The 15,422-nt window shown below is 42.3% G+C and overlaps 1 protein-coding gene across 2 annotated transcripts; it reads right to left on the bottom strand.

The window, feature by feature from the left end:
- Positions 1-8,479: 8,479 nt before the first annotated feature.
- On the bottom strand, positions 8,480-10,422 carry FIBIN (fin bud initiation factor homolog). Of its 2 annotated transcripts, XM_062576776.1 has the most exons (2): positions 10,220-10,422; positions 8,480-10,135 (listed from the first exon to the last, which is right to left on the bottom strand). In XM_062576776.1, the coding sequence occupies exons 1-2, from the start codon at positions 10,388-10,390 to the stop codon at positions 9,770-9,772; spliced, it is 537 nt and encodes a 178-aa protein (XP_062432760.1). In that variant the 5' UTR covers positions 10,391-10,422; the 3' UTR covers positions 8,480-9,769. The 2 variants fall into 2 exon arrangements, with proteins under 2 accessions (XP_062432760.1, XP_062432759.1); XM_062576775.1 differs by having other exon boundaries at positions 8,480-10,422.
- Positions 10,423-15,422: the final 5,000 nt, after the last annotated feature.

Raw genomic sequence — 15,422 nt, 5'->3', positions numbered from 1 at the left:
GGGCGGTAGCAGGCGGACGCTGCGGTAACAGTGGGGATAAAGCAACGTGCAGCTGTAGCAGGCAGTGCGCCGCCGTGCTCACAGTCTGCCCCTAAAATGGGATTCAGGTATTTATTACCCAAGCCGGATAACTAGAGACGTGCAGGTACGTAAGTTTTCATACAAATGAATCAACTTCCCCTGAAGAGCTCTCCCACTTAGTGCTTCTCCGTGTTGGACATCCTGTTATTTTCTCCGTAGAGCCACCCGCCCCGCAGTGACGGCCTCGTGCTGCAGAGGCACGGATGGCCAAACCGCTGGGGCCCGTCGGTCTCCTGACCGGCTTCCTCGGAGGGCTCCCGGGCGGAGATCCAGCCTGCCCGGGGACACGCGGGAGGCTTCGCGGGTGTGCGGCGGGCAGCCGCAGAGCCCCGCGCTGCTGTGCGGGGTGGCGGAGCCCAGCCCCACGCTCGCTGGGGGAAGGCGCCTCGCCGGCAGGCGGCCACAGCTCGGGCGCTCGGGGCCAAGCTACCTGGGTCGGTCAGCAGATCTCCAGCCCACACTTAAAAACAGGCCACACGTTCATTAGCAGCCTATTTCTTTAAGGCTAAGAGGGAATCTTAACATTTTTTAGTCCCTTGCATAACACAGCTGATAAAATGCAGTCAATAAACTCCTAGTTACCACTGAATTGACCCAATAGCTTCCCAGTAGCTTGACTGAGGTATCATTTTTTAAAAAGGCATCCAGGCTTGATTTGAAGATACAAGGTGGAAAAAGCCATCATTCCCATGCTTTCTTTTCTCTTTTATATAACAAACCCTTTCCAACTATTTCAAAACCACTTATTTCGGTGAGAAGAAGATGCAGAGCTAAAGCCATCTAGGAAACCCCTGTAACAGATCGGCCCAAAGCAAGGACTAGGAAGAAGTTTACCTCTGGTGCTCTGGCTGTCCTCATCGGACATGAGGAGCTACCCACCATTACAGCGGAAGCAGAGGGAGGGAGGAAAAAAAAACCAAACCCAAACCAAATTCAAGCCCTACTCTTCATGCCAGGTCTACACTACAGTAAACATCATTGAATACCAAATACGGTCTTTACAGGCAAGGCTTGCTGGGCCTGTGGCCAAACAGCTTGTATTGTGGAATAAAACAACTCTGCTGTTTTGGATGGAGTGGCCTTTGCCCGCACCCTCTGAATTAATGTTGCAGATGATTTACTGTCAAACAAATCTCTTGTGAGCAGTAATTCTTAGACAGTTGAGCTTCCTGGGAATAAATTTAAAAATAGCATTAACATACCCACCTTATTTACTGCCAAGTACCTCTGGCTGGCAAATATTTTAATGCTGAATTTATTTGAACAATGTGTTTCTTGAGGTTGAATGGAGAGAGGTTCTAAAAGACAGAAATAGGGCTCACATGGCAGTGGTGGGAAATGGCACTTACCAGCTTTTGGCTGTAGTGGTCTGTGCTGGTATTCAAGTTTTCAGTTACTGAACTGGTATCCCCACCTGCTGCAGTATGCATGAGCTGGCAGCATGACTGAAGAGCTGAACTAAAAAGGAAAAATTTTAATTTCTTACGTACAGATAATTTCTCCTAAATGGCACATGAGAGCTTGCTGCCAACTATAGATGTACCTGTTATACTGGATATTCAGTGTCCGTACAGTGGTCTACAAAGCATCTAGAAAATTGATAGTGCAATACGTATGCATAATCAACAAAGGAAAACCTTGGACATAAATGTTGTCAAACCAGCACTTTTCAAAGATGGTAAAACATTCACAAAGATGAAATTTGGCTAGTTTCATGGAAACAAGTACATGCAGAATTGAAGACATTAATAACTGTTTATAGACGGTGTCTCTTTGAGCATTTTGGCAGTTGGAAAGACCTAAGGCCGATTCCATGACTTAGAGGAAATTAAATGTTTTTGTTGGTAGTTATCATTCAGCCTCTTCAATGAAAAAAGTCTGTGTGTAAAAACAGTGCTGTAATACATGAAATTGGATGCATTACTTAATTTCAAAGCAACCAAGCCCTACCACTCTTGTCTTTAAAGTAAGTACCAAGTCTTACCACTCTTGCCTTTAAAGTATGTACCAAATCCATTTTACACTTTTTTCCTCTGAGAAACACACATGTTCTTTTCATGGCTATCTTCCTTATTTTTTTTTTAATAAATTTTAACGTATACCTTTCCCCCCTGCCTATTTAAAATACATTATTTGAAATCAAGAACTTGAAAATTCTAAATAATTTTCAACATTTTGCAGATTAGATGTCTGGCAGATAACCAGACACATTTTCTAAATCAAATATTTGTAAAGAGCATTTATCTGAATGAAAATTTCATCATAAAAATCATTCGAGAATTTCCATGACTTTACTTAGAGAAAAGTAGAGAATTCTGTACCTGCAGGTATTTTATAGATGATGTAACTATTATGTGCATCATTCCATATGTCAATCACTAATCTGCAAATAGTATAATTTAGGAAAGAATGTTCAGATCATTCTTTCCTATGTTGAATGTAGACTGTTGCTTGAAAAAACAGTTTTTTTTAGCTATGGTATTTCCCGGCTCTTGTGCTGTTAGTCATGCAACGTATTACCCTGACACTAGATTCCTGAGGTATTTTTGTTTCATTTTCTTTTTTATGCAGTGAACGTGCATGTGCATGTGGACTGACATAAAACATTTTATATTGTGTATGTGTAGAAATAATATCTTACATGTTCCTATTTTTACTAGTTAACAGTAGAAGGATTTCAAATAAAGTTGCATCTAAATAAGACATTTAGAAATTTTAAAATGAGTAAAATCTGTTATTGACATGAACTAAGTATATAGGTATACATAGATACAGCCACAACCTTACCAAGCTCAAAAACAAACCAAAACCAGAAGAGATTTTGGTTAGACCTGAAGAAAAAAACTTGTATATAGACCAAGAATGGAGAATTTTTGAAGCCAAGAGGGGAATGTTTTGAGATATTATAATAAACAGACTGTGAGAATTTAAATGGTCACAGGTCTAATTCTGTAACAGGAGCAGTCCAAAGTATTTGCAAGACCTAGTCTTTATTTTTGTAATGGGTGTTACATAATATGCAAGTGGGAAAGTATCCTGTCCAAGTGGAAATAAAAGCAAACTGCCTTCAGGATTACATAGTAACTCAGCAAAGTATGACTCATTAATGTTGTACTTTTATTTGCTAAGCATTTATAAAGGAAAGATTTTTACAAGAAGTGAATCAGAAATACTGTATAATGAAAATCTGGAATTCATTTATTTTACAGTACATTTATGTGTCCTTTTACTGTCACAATATCAATTTACAAAATCATGTAGTGCAAGATTAGCTTACTTACTCCCTTTGGGCTTGATCCTGTCTCTCTCTCATTCTTTTGGGGAAGTACAGTAGGTGTAATGCCGTAGGTTTCCACAAGCCTACTGGTCCATAGAGTAACTTAGTACCAAATAAATGCACAGTTGTCAGCAATTAGTAGGTAAAGAGCATTGCAAAATTTAAAAGTCACAGGCTAACGAGCAAACAGCAGAAGGAGAATGTACTTAGAAAGCAAACTCTTTTTTGGTCCAATAAATTTGTTACTCTCGCACAATTATAAAAATAACTAGACTATTATTTGCAATTGATGAGACATTCCAACAATAATGACATTTTTCTGGCCTCATTAGCTTCAGCTCTGCACAGGTGCTGTTGAAGAAATGCAAGCAGCAACTTAGGGAGGACCTGAGACCTAATGAGAAGTCTTCAGGGGCAAGAAAACAAAAGCAGAAAAGGTGCCAAAGTAGGGTGGTATGGGCCAGGGGCAGGGAGAGCAGCAGCAGTGGGGGGCCAGGAAACATGCCAGATAGAGAAGGTGGCAGCAGCAGCAGCTCAAAGGGATGAATTCTCAGGCATTTAACTGTCTTTTAAGCATCTGTGTGTGGTGGGGCAGACTGAAATGTGGCTAGGAACACTGAAATACTCTCATAAATTTAGTAAGAGTATGTAAGTAAATAAATCTGCAAAATCAGACATGATCAAAAGGCCTTTAGGACAAGAGCAGTAAATCAATATTCATGTAGCACAAGGGGATGTTAGGCTTTTAAAAATTCCTAAATTGCTGAGAAATACAAACATTAGAAGGAGAAACTGGACATTGTTCTTAGCTTCTAGGGTAGATGACTACAGGGTGAAATATAATTCATTCTTGATGTTCATGATCAGATTTATCCCTCCCCACTCACATTCATGGGCAGAAAGAGCTTGGCATGAGAATGGGTTAGGAAATCATGACCACAAGTGGAGAACTGGATCCTGAGATTCTCTGAAAATTGAGACTAAGCTTTTATTAGAATATTAGATATTATTGAACAAACACAGATTACAACCTGTGGAGCTAGGAGGGTCAGAGTATGCCTGAGTCACAGAAGTAAGGGATCAGAAGGAAAAGCTTAATTAAGCAGAGAGCTAAAAGACCAAAGGCTTATTCAGAGCCTGCTGAAGTAATTCTGTTGGACCAAGCCCTGAGCTGTGAAAATCCTGGTTGCGTATTTTTGAGAAGAGATGATCCATTAAGTAGACAGAAGGAAAAAAAGAAAAATCTTGCAGTTTAGACAGTCTGTCTGTGATAATGCCTTTATTATTTACAGTAAAACTAATTTATGATAGTAACTCCTGTTGCAGTTGAACATTTGCAGTATGAAACCCTGTGGAAAATATGATACAAGTACCTAGCTTTTTCTGTCATCCTATGCTTGCCAATCTCTAGCACTGGGGAATGAGTCTCTCTAAGCCAACATTCTCCACAGATTTTTTTTTTTTTTTTTGGTCTCCAAAACAAATTAAGACAGAATAAACATTTGCTGTCACATAGATAACAATTTTGGGATGCATTTTCCAGAGGTATACATGCGGTCTAACCAAAGCTGTCTTATGAGGAAAATATGATGCACTTGGCATTGACATTGTTTTATTAAAAAAAAAAAAAAGTCAATGGCATCTTGGAGACAATCAATGATACATCCCCAAGGTAAGGCAGTTCTCAAGGACAAAGGACTCCACAAGCCACGAGTGACTCTTTCCAAGCCGCATCATTAAAAACCTAATGATTATGGAGACCATATGTTTTTCTCCTTACAGAATTAGTCATTAAATTTTGCTTTTTCCCATTGTAAACTGATCTTGTAGGCAAGATGACAACTTCATGAAGAAAATAAAATAGTTATAGAGTTAGCATTTTTTTCCTTATATGTTCTAGTAAAAGCTTTTTTAAAAAAGCATGTAGTTGGGTCAGTATCTTTGCCAGTTTCCACATGTTTCAGGAACCAAATATAGATCCCCAAATTGTTCAATTTTTAGCTAACAGCTAGCCAAAAATCAAACAGATAGAAAATAAATTCCATAATAGTCTGCAAATAAAAGTATATTTTAGCAGACAGAAAAATGCCAGATAAATTTTAAACATACAGGGTTACTTCATGAGTATCGTCTGTCAAATACATTTCATTCAGCAGCACTTTAATGGCTTCTCACTCATGTTTATTAGATATTGGTTCTGTTACTGGTTAAGAAAAGAAAATTAAGCTAACATTAAAGGAACATGAAGCCCACCTAAACAACAGCAACAAGACTTTTCCAATAGAGTTTCTCGCTGCTCCACAAAATAAAATTTTTCAGGGTAAGATGAAAACTCAGAGCTGATACTTTGTTTGTAGCTTATTGTATTATTTGTATTGAAGTATGGTCTGATGCAAGTGTATTTTTTGCTTCGCAGGTGCACATCTTGGCGATCTACATCTGTGCACAGGACAGCATCTAGGAGCAACAGTTTAACATTAGACACTTCATGCATCAAGCTCAGCACATACAGAATCTCTTAGAGACTTACCATGTTTTCTAAAGCTTCCTTTGACTTCTCTGTTTCTCAGAATGGCCCTGAACAGGCTAACCTGTAAAACTTTGAAATTCTGGAAGTTTCAGTTTAGAAAGCTGCAATGTGCCCTACCAGCCCTAAATCCCCAGCCCAGGAGCTGCCAATTTACCCTGACGTGATTGTTTTCAGGTGCAGCCCTTTGCATGCTCAGCCTTTGCTTTCTCAAGCTTTTAACGTGCTCATGTGAGACAGTGCAGTTTACTCCGTGATTATGCTTTGAGCTTCTTATCTCAGTTTACATATTGGTAGATAGGAGAATGTCGGCAGCAGAGCACCAGCTTGGGAAATAAGCTCCCTGTGTGCAGGGGAGGGGTGGACACTTGCCTCTGAATGACTTGCTTTGACTCTTAATGAGTTAAATCATAGGCTGCATTAAAGAAAACCTTTAAAACCGCAGTACTAAGTAAGCTCTCGATTCCAGTTGTATTTTTCCAGACAACATTGTCATCTGCTGTTCTGTATCATAAACTCTTAATAAGTACAGGAAAGAATATACCTTTTCAATATTTGAAAAATCTCCTGTTAACACCATCAAAAAAGACAAAGACAGCCACTTTCTGGTATTTAAAAAAAATAAGTAAATCCCAATCCTGTTGCAATATTTAAACACAACAGGAGGAGCTGTTGGGTCAAAATAGATGTTACAGTTATTCTTGTAAAGCTGTTTAAAAATTTTTAGTAAATTTTCAATGAAAAGAAATGCCTTTACTATTTGAAATGCACTATATAAAACCAAAGAATCTCTATCTCTTCTAGTTTTATCAGATAAGTAAAAGCATCAAAAATTGAGATTTTTCATAGTTTTTAAAGGTTTGCTTTGAATTTGAATTTTAAGTGCTGGAAACTACTGAACAACCAGTTCTTACAGGCACTTCGGATTTGTAGTGCAGTTTATCAGACTGCAGTTTTGAAAAGGCCATTTAGTTACATCTGCTGCATTTTTAAATAATAGTCATGTATATATTTGCATAGGCCAGCCAAACCGATAAACCAAATTCAAGCAGATCTAAATGTCTTAAAAGAGCTTTGCATTGCCTTCATAAAATCTACCTATGATACTTTTTATTAAACATGGGAACTCACATATAGACCAGATCTAGATTTACCCATTTTCTTTAAAAACAGAACATTTAAAGTCCCATATGAGCAGTGTTACGTAAGTATAATTGTTATGGTGCTGAATGTTTGTTTCCTTTTTTCCTGTTTCAACCTCAACTATAAAAATGTTTATATTTTGCCAAAATATAAATTCCAAATGGATATTTATCAATGGAAAACTGAAATATTAGCATGGATTTTAAAGAACCATATTTTGTTTCATTAGATGAATGGAGGTATACTGAACTGAATCAGAGTTATACTGAAAATCTTCACATATCTCCTGTAACCTGCTGCTCTACAAATATTTACTCTCTTAGCATGCTATGTGCTGTGGGATAGTTTGGGATGCTTGACAAAAAGTTTCCTACTTCAAACAGCCAAGCTACTGAAAGTGTATTCAAGAAACTGTTCTACACTACTACTACTACTTTTCTAGTAGGATTTGAATACTGTTCTCACATGGAGGTAAAAAAAAAAAAAAAAAAAAAAAAAAAAAAGAAAAGACACCACACACTGCACAGCACACCTTGCTGTTTCCATTTCTTCAGTAATGTTTACAATTCATGTTATAACCAATGACTCCGATAGTGAGTAAGCAGAGACAAAACCACATGATTTAATTGTCTTGCAAGGACTCAGCTTGGGTAGGGTTTTAAGAGGAATGTGGGCACAGATGGAACCATGTGACTTCTCTGGCCCCCTAAAAGAATGAAATTCAGAGGGAAAGGAGAGAGTGCAGGTGAATGAAACTCTGGTGCTTTTAGAGCTCTTCTTTAATGTAGACAGAAGCACTACATGGCTTGCAGTGATAATGGGAAGACCAGACTCAATTTAAATGGCCATTCTCAGTCATATGCTGTTACATCTGACCCTAACTGCAAGTAAAATATCAGAAGTATATTAATTTTAAAGAGTTTTAACTTCTCACTTCTCAAAATACTTGAAAATAATGCTGTCAGTAGTTCCACTGAAATCAATCAATAAAATGTTTCAAATTTTAAAGGCCTGGAAGGCAGATCTCCAAAGATACGGAGGATTTAAAAGTGTATACAGACATCTTAAAGTATCTCGTTAGAAACGTAACTCTCGTTACCTGCCGGAATGGCCTGGAAGTTCTGTAAGTGCATACCTTCATCAGAAGTTTCCCGGTGCCTTTAAAGCTCCAGCTGCACGTGCCTTGTGTCACCAGTATGCTTTTGAGTAACTTACCCAACTTGATGGCTTGCAGACCAACGTATAACTGAATGTGAGTGGGGTTAACAAAAATGAGACCACAAATATTCATAAAGTATCTTCTCCTGTAGGGCTATTAAGTTGCCAGTTTCTTACACTGGCTTCTCCCCCCCCCCCCCCCCCCCCCCAGCCCCTTAAAAGACTTACAAACTACAGGAATCTGCCATAAACACTTGTTTGTAGCACTGCATTTAATGAAACATGCTTACCTCTTAAGCCTGTAAATTTTTATTTATTTTTACTAAAAAGCAAGTTATTTCATTTGGCAGAGTCTACATATTCCCAGAGTTTTGCTGAATAGATGCATTACAACAGTATGTTTTAAATCAAGAATGACTGAAGCAGAACAGTAAGAGAAAAAAATAATGTGCTTTAACATTGTTTTCAAATATTTATTAAAACAACATATTAACTTTTTTCATCCAAACAGTGATTCTGCCTGCAGTATCTGTAACCTAGTAGCCATATTACACCAAATTGACGATTAAATATTGGTGATTCTAAAACCTCAAATAATCCAATCTTCCCCTTCCTCCCTACTAGGCACTTCTGCTATTGTCTAGGAGCACAAATAATTTTAATAATAGCTTAGCTAGCAAAAGTACAGAGGCACCAACAATAAATGTCATTGTGTAGGAACAGACAAATACTTTTTGTCTGCTAAAAAAAACTAGGAAACTGGGCTCTTAAATTTAGGATCTGAAACTACAATCACTGCTAAGGCTCCTTACTATAAAAGTCTGCATCAGCATTCTCAGGATCTGACATAAGCCTTTCTGGCTGGCTCTAGGAGTTACAACAGCTTAGTGTCACAGATAAGCAAGCCTTAAAGAGTACTCTGCCAGAATGGTGCCCTTCTTTGAAAACACAAATGGGAATCACAGCTTTAGGTTAAGTACTAGAACAATATTTTATGTGAGTAGAATATGTGCTGTTAAAAGAAAAGGGGGGGGGGAAAGGAAGTTAAAGACTAGAGGGCCAGAGGTTTCACCCTGCCTGACAGAGTAACAACAAAAGCAATTCAAGTGCTTACTACACGAGAACCTGAACGTGGCTGGCGATCCCACACTTCACCCAGGTTTGTGGTAGGCCAGCCCAGGCAGAAAAGGCAATCCATCAGCTAACAGCAGAGAAGCAATGGTGGGAATGCGCACTTTGCTTTGTAAGCGAACACGAACAATGTAATACAGGGTAACTTTTTTAAATATGGGGTATTAATTTAAACAAACCGCTACCTTTCAACTTTCTAGGAACGTGCTAGTTGTTTATGGAGTCAGCCATAATAAATACAGTTCCAGAAGGGATGAGTTATTTGCGCGAGCGCATCAGGAGAGGTTCCCAAGCAGACCTGGGGCTGCGCGGTGCCTTCCCGACGACGGCCCTCTGCCGCCAAGAGGCCCGCCCGCGGGCGGTGGAGCGCGCCCGTGTCCGTGTCCCGCGGGGGCCGTGTCCGCGCCCGCGCCCCGCTGCCCGCGGGGGCCGTGTCCGCGCCCGCGCGGCGCTCAGGCGCGCAGGTAGTCGCTGCGGAGGCGGCTGAGGCGGGCGCCGTGGCTGCGCACGGTGAGGCTGAGCAGGTCGTGCTTGTCGCGCAGCCCGCTGGAGACGCGCAGCGTGTCGCGCAGCAGGGCGCGGGCGCGCAGCAGCAGCCCCAGGCAGGCGTCGCCGGGGCGGGCGCCGTCGCGGCCCTCGGGCTCGCGGCCCTGCCGGAACTTGCTCTCCAGCTCGCTCAGCGCCCGCTCCGAGCTGGAGTAGGCGTCGCCGATCTGCGCGGCCTCGCGGCGCAGGTACTGGCTGTAGCTCTCCTCCCCGTCCAGGTCGTAGGAGATGCTGCGGCCGATGCCCTCCAGCACCCGGCCCGCGTCCTCCACCTGCCGGCCCAGCACCGTGAGCTCCTCCCGCAGGCTGAGGCCGCCCGCCGCCGCCGCCGCGCCGCACCGCCGCGGCTCGCTCACCCTGAAGAGCAGCTGGCACCGCTCGGGGTCGTCGTTCTCCTCGTAGTCGCCGTCCGGCACGAAGTAGTGGTGCAGGCTCCCGTTGGACATCTCGGGCTGCAGCGGGCCGTCGAAGTAGCCGCGGCAGAGGCTGCCGAGGCAGCCGAGCCACAGCAGGCGCAGCGCCGGCATGCTGCGCCCGGGCGGCCGCCGCCGCGGGCAGCCTAGGGGCGGCCGGCGCCGCGCCGCCCCGGCCCGCGGCTCGCCCGCCCCATGGGCCGGCCCGGCGCGGCTCGGCCCGGCGCGGCTCCCCCCGACGGCGCCGGCGGCTCGGCTGCTCCGCCGCGGCGGGTGCGCGGGCCGGCGGCGGCGGGGCCGGGAGCGCTCTGGTGTCGGGTTACGCCCGTCCCGCCTTTAAGGGGCCGCGGAGCGCGCCGGCGAGGGGCCGCGGCCGCGCAGGGGGCCGGCCGCCCCCGCCCGGCGCGCGGAGGGGGACGCGCAGCCCGGTGCCCTCTCCAAAAAGGAAAGAAAAAACACGGCCCCGCTCGCTCGGCTTTCCTGCCAAGCGGTTTCGCCGCAGCTCCATGTGCCCCCAGCGAGAAAGGATGCGGGGCCGAGGAAGCCAGCGTGCCTGGAGCATCCTTGCTCTGACCGCAGGGCTTGTCACTGATAAAGACTTAGAAGAAATGGGATAAGAATAACGTGTGATGCAGTAAACCTTCACAGGTTAAAGCTGGGTCAATGAAATGTAACTGTAGGCACTTAAATCTGTTCTTTACTAAAATGCCAAATGCATTTCAGGAAAAGTCAATCACTGTTCATCCTAAGACACTGTAAGTCTGGGAGTGTTTCTCTTTCATGAACTGATGCTCTTTGTGAATCCAGTGGCTGGATTACAGAGGAGTTGAACCGTGAGTGTAACTAATACAAATCTCTATTGTTTTGCAATTGTTAAATCAAAGGAAGAGCACAAAAAGAAAGGATCCGGAAAGTCACCAGCTCCATTAACATCATCCCTTCTCTTTTATGGAAAAAACTCCTACCAGCGGTGATCAGACCAAATCCTTTAGTCATCCAGAGTTAAAACTCCCACTGCTGTTCATGAGAGCTTTGCAGGCAAAAATATTTATATCGCCTCTTTAAAATAAATATTTTAACTATCCTCCAATGCTGAAGCTCTCTGCATGTTGTAAGAAACTGCAATGCTTTAAATAGGTCACCCACTCATGCTGTGTCTCTGCTTTGTTTTGCTATTATATCGGACATTGTAGATCAGAGCCTTATGGGGCTTTAGGGACTTAGGCTCCATCATTCTGGTATTTTGCCATTGCTTTAGACACATACCTCTCAAATAGTGCATCTCAAAACTGTTTCCTCACAGCTGCTTCATTTACTAACCACAAGCTATTTATCTTTCTGCTTCTAAGCAAACATGAGGCAAATAACTGACTACTACAGTGACTGATTGATATAAAGTAGTCAAATATTAATTATGGCAAAGACTAGAACCCAATCTTTCTCTTACTTGAGCACTCTAAACACAACCTTGCAGAAACCTGTTAGCAATTTTTGTTCTCATTTTTGATTATTCCATGCAAACTGTTGTGCCCTAAATCAACCGGTAGTTGAGAGACTACGATGGCAGTCAAGAAGTACAAGCTTCATATCTTTTTGGGAAATGGATGTAACTGAGCTCTTTCATATTCTTAACAAATCCTACTGCTGGGCTCTGGCTAAAGAGCTCTGGTTGTATTTTATGAGGAGGGGTGCGGCAGTCCTCTTCCTCCAGAGATACAGTTCACGGGTGCAGCTGTCAAGCAGAGAGAAGCACCTTCCTGCAACCTGTAGATGAATCCTCTTCTCAGTGTTTCCATGTATCCGGCTTTGATGGCCGTCTGCTGCCTGTCCTCAGGTGCCTGATCTCCCCATCCCTCAAATTCCTAGGAGCTCAGGCAGGAGTAACGGCTTTAACTACGTGGCTAGACTCTTGAAAGCAAGATATAGCAGTATCAAATGTAGCTCTCACTGTGAGTGTAGCCATTAAAACCTAATGATAATCAGACCATAAGAGTTCCCAATCGTTGATTTTAGAATCAATGTGCTGAAGTGCCTTACATAAGCCCTGGAGGATATAAGACCAAGAAACAAATGCAAAAAAACCCCAACCAACTAGCCAACCATGCAAAAACCTAGCCCAGATACAGCAAGGGTAATACTCGAACACTTCATTTATTGAATTGCACTGAGTAGTGCTTCCAAGCCCCAAAGTCAGTTAAGAGCACTTGCGTATAAACCCCTCAAAGTGATCAATGTTTGCAGAATCCAGACAACTTTTGCACTGCTGAAAACCCAAGCCAAACAAGCTACCCAGACAGAAATGCTCCACACATTTGGAAACATTTGAAGTTTGTAATTAAATTCAGAAGACATCACATAAATAGGTTGGATTAAGCTAAGCTTTTGTGCTTTAGGTTTCTATAAAAGGTTTAAAGCTTATTCAACTGAGCTTGCTTGGCATTTGTCCTTGGTCTGTGTTTGCCAATAGGAGCTCTTTCAAACACTTTTATTCCCTGGACACTCTTGTTTCACCTCAGATTTTATTTGGTTCCCAATTCTTTGCCAACCATAGTACTTTATCCGCAGAAGTTTCCACCCAGGCTGGTGTTATTGCCAGTTGACTGGTTTGGCAGATACTTGGGTTGCGGTGGACTTCACTTTTGAGGTCTCTTCATGCAAGTACAGCACTGTAAATCACTTAGCTATAGCTTTGTCAGCATGGTTGTGCTTTCACCAGTGCCACAGTGGGTAAAAAATTCAGCCTTAGTAAATACTTTTCCTCACTCTCTATACATATTTCGGGTCTAAAAGGCATCTGTTGCTACCTGCTGCAGCTGCTGACTCCTGGTCATTGCTGTTTTCAGTCCAATGTGCATTATTCAAGTTTTAATTAAATGTTACATCAAAATAGTCTCTTCCTAAGTAACTCCCCTGGCATATCTGCTTCTGAAGGATCTACAGCTTTGGTGGCTCAGGAGGCAAAGTGAGGATAAAACCTGGACCCTGCTGAAAGACTTGCTACAACCTGACCGTATAGGCAGCACCTACACAATTCATGCAGCAGAACCCTATATTCTGACTGAAAACGTAAGTCAAGTAAGCATCAAACAACAGAAAAGATGTAGGCTCATGCTGACAGAACGATATTTTGTATGAGTAGTCGTTATTCCTTCTAAGACCAGAAGACAAAAATCTTGACAATGCATTGAGCCAGTCTAATATAAATTCCTTTAAGCTGTCCATAAAGCCATGCACATACAAGTGAAAAGCAGGTGGGCTTTTTTTGTGAGAAATACACTGAAAGTAACATTTACCTTTATGTATCTATCAAGACGTGCATTGAAAGATCAGATGTTTTGGTCATAACTAGCAGCAGCAGCAACGCTACAGCAATGGCTGAAACAACAACATAAAAATCAGTGTCAATGTAATTTTCAAAAGTACTTTGGAGATTATTTGGGAGAGATAGAAGACAACAAAGCAGGAGAAGGACAGAAGGGAATTTGTCAAGAATACCAAAAAAGCAGGGAGAGAAGCATGAAGGAGAAGGCGATTTTATGATGAACATTTCTTTTTCTGCTAGGAACCCATAGGAGTAATTGTAGGAGATGAGAGATCTGTGGAATTTTGGGGATGCAGCCAAGAAACAGCTGTTCCTTGTGGCATGCTCCCATGAAGACCCTCATTGAAATCCTGGCAACACTGAAGTCATTTTCAAAAGTCTCATTGATTTCACCATGATAATATTTTACCCCCTGTGTCTGTTAAAGCATTTAAAATTCATTTTGCATAAAAGAAGGTACTGGAAGCAAGCAATAAATAAATAAGTGCACTGATACTGTCTTTTTACAATTACTTGGCAAGATATATTCTGCTACGGTAAAGCCATCGTTTTTCCACTGAACAGCATTAGGTTTATAACACAAATAAGAACAGAATTTGCTCTGCTGGAAAAGTTCTGCATTAGCCCTTATGCAACTGCACCAAAATCATTCCCAGTTCTGTGCAGAAAGTGCCTGGGAAGTGGTGGTGAGTACGCAGCCCCGCGCTGGAGCGGAGGCGACGCGCGCCGAGCCCTGCTCTGCAAGCGCAGCTCTGTCTTCCGCTCTTGGCTCCCCTGCGACTGCTATTTCTGTCGCAGACCACGGTAAACTCTGCAGCACCAAAATGTTTTGGATGCAAATGGCCAGTAATTTGGAGAACAGCTATATTTGATATGGTCCTAAAGGCCCCACAGGCTTCAGGGTATAAACGTTGTTTTCTGACTGCTGGTGGCTGTTTTCCTGCTGTGAACTGTTATAAAGGTACCTTGTTTAAACGTGAGACTAACAAGTATCTCTGTGTGATTTCTAACTGTAGGGAGCAGAGCTAAATGCTCAAATGGCATCAGGTTAGATGGGCAATAGTAACTCATGTATTTATCCCCCACTAATCATGTTCTTCACTGGTTACTGCTAGTGCTCTAGCACTGACGACTGCCCTTTCTTAGAAACAAAGTCTTGCTCTTGCTGAAAGCAAGGAAGCAAGGAAAAGGGTTTTCTACATTCCTATGTTTTTTTTTCCTTTCTTTTTTTTTTTTTTTTTAATTTGCCCCAAAGATACTGGATAAGATTAATCAAGAACATATTGCTATTTTTGCAAAATGAAATATGCAAGGGATGTGTGGGTAAGGTGTGGATGGATGAGATACTAACACAAATGGGGGAAAACTGAGTTCTGTGGCTGTAGATGTGCCCTGTCGGGTGTCAAAGTTACAAAAGGTAAAAGCAAATAGGCTCTATACTTAGAGGGGTTACCTGCATATTAAGTAGACACAACAATATTATTGTGACATTATTTTATAACAAATTTCAGCAGCCTGCCAGTACTCAGCTGTCACACAACTACTCACTGAGATATTTATGAACACGAATACAGATATAGCCTATTCAATTTGCTCAGTTGCCTTCTATATGTACGGGCTGCAGAAGGAAGTGAGAGGTGAAGGATTTTTCTTGACTTACTTATTAGTAGGTGGCTGGTTTGTGTGGCTTGTAGTTAGCACTAGCCCTTCTTGGTGAAGCGATGCAGCAAATCAAATTAAAAAAACATGAGTAGTTCTGAGCAGTATTAGGTATGAGGCTAAGTGTGAATAAAACTAATAGAAAAGGCTTCTAGCCTGCTAGAC

Source organism: Rhea pennata, chromosome 5 (genome assembly GCF_028389875.1).
Source record: "Rhea pennata isolate bPtePen1 chromosome 5, bPtePen1.pri, whole genome shotgun sequence".
NCBI classification, from domain to species: Eukaryota; Metazoa; Chordata; class Aves; order Rheiformes; family Rheidae; genus Rhea; species Rhea pennata.
Note: the sequence above shows the minus strand (reverse complement) of the source record. Positions and strands in the feature narration are given on the sequence as shown.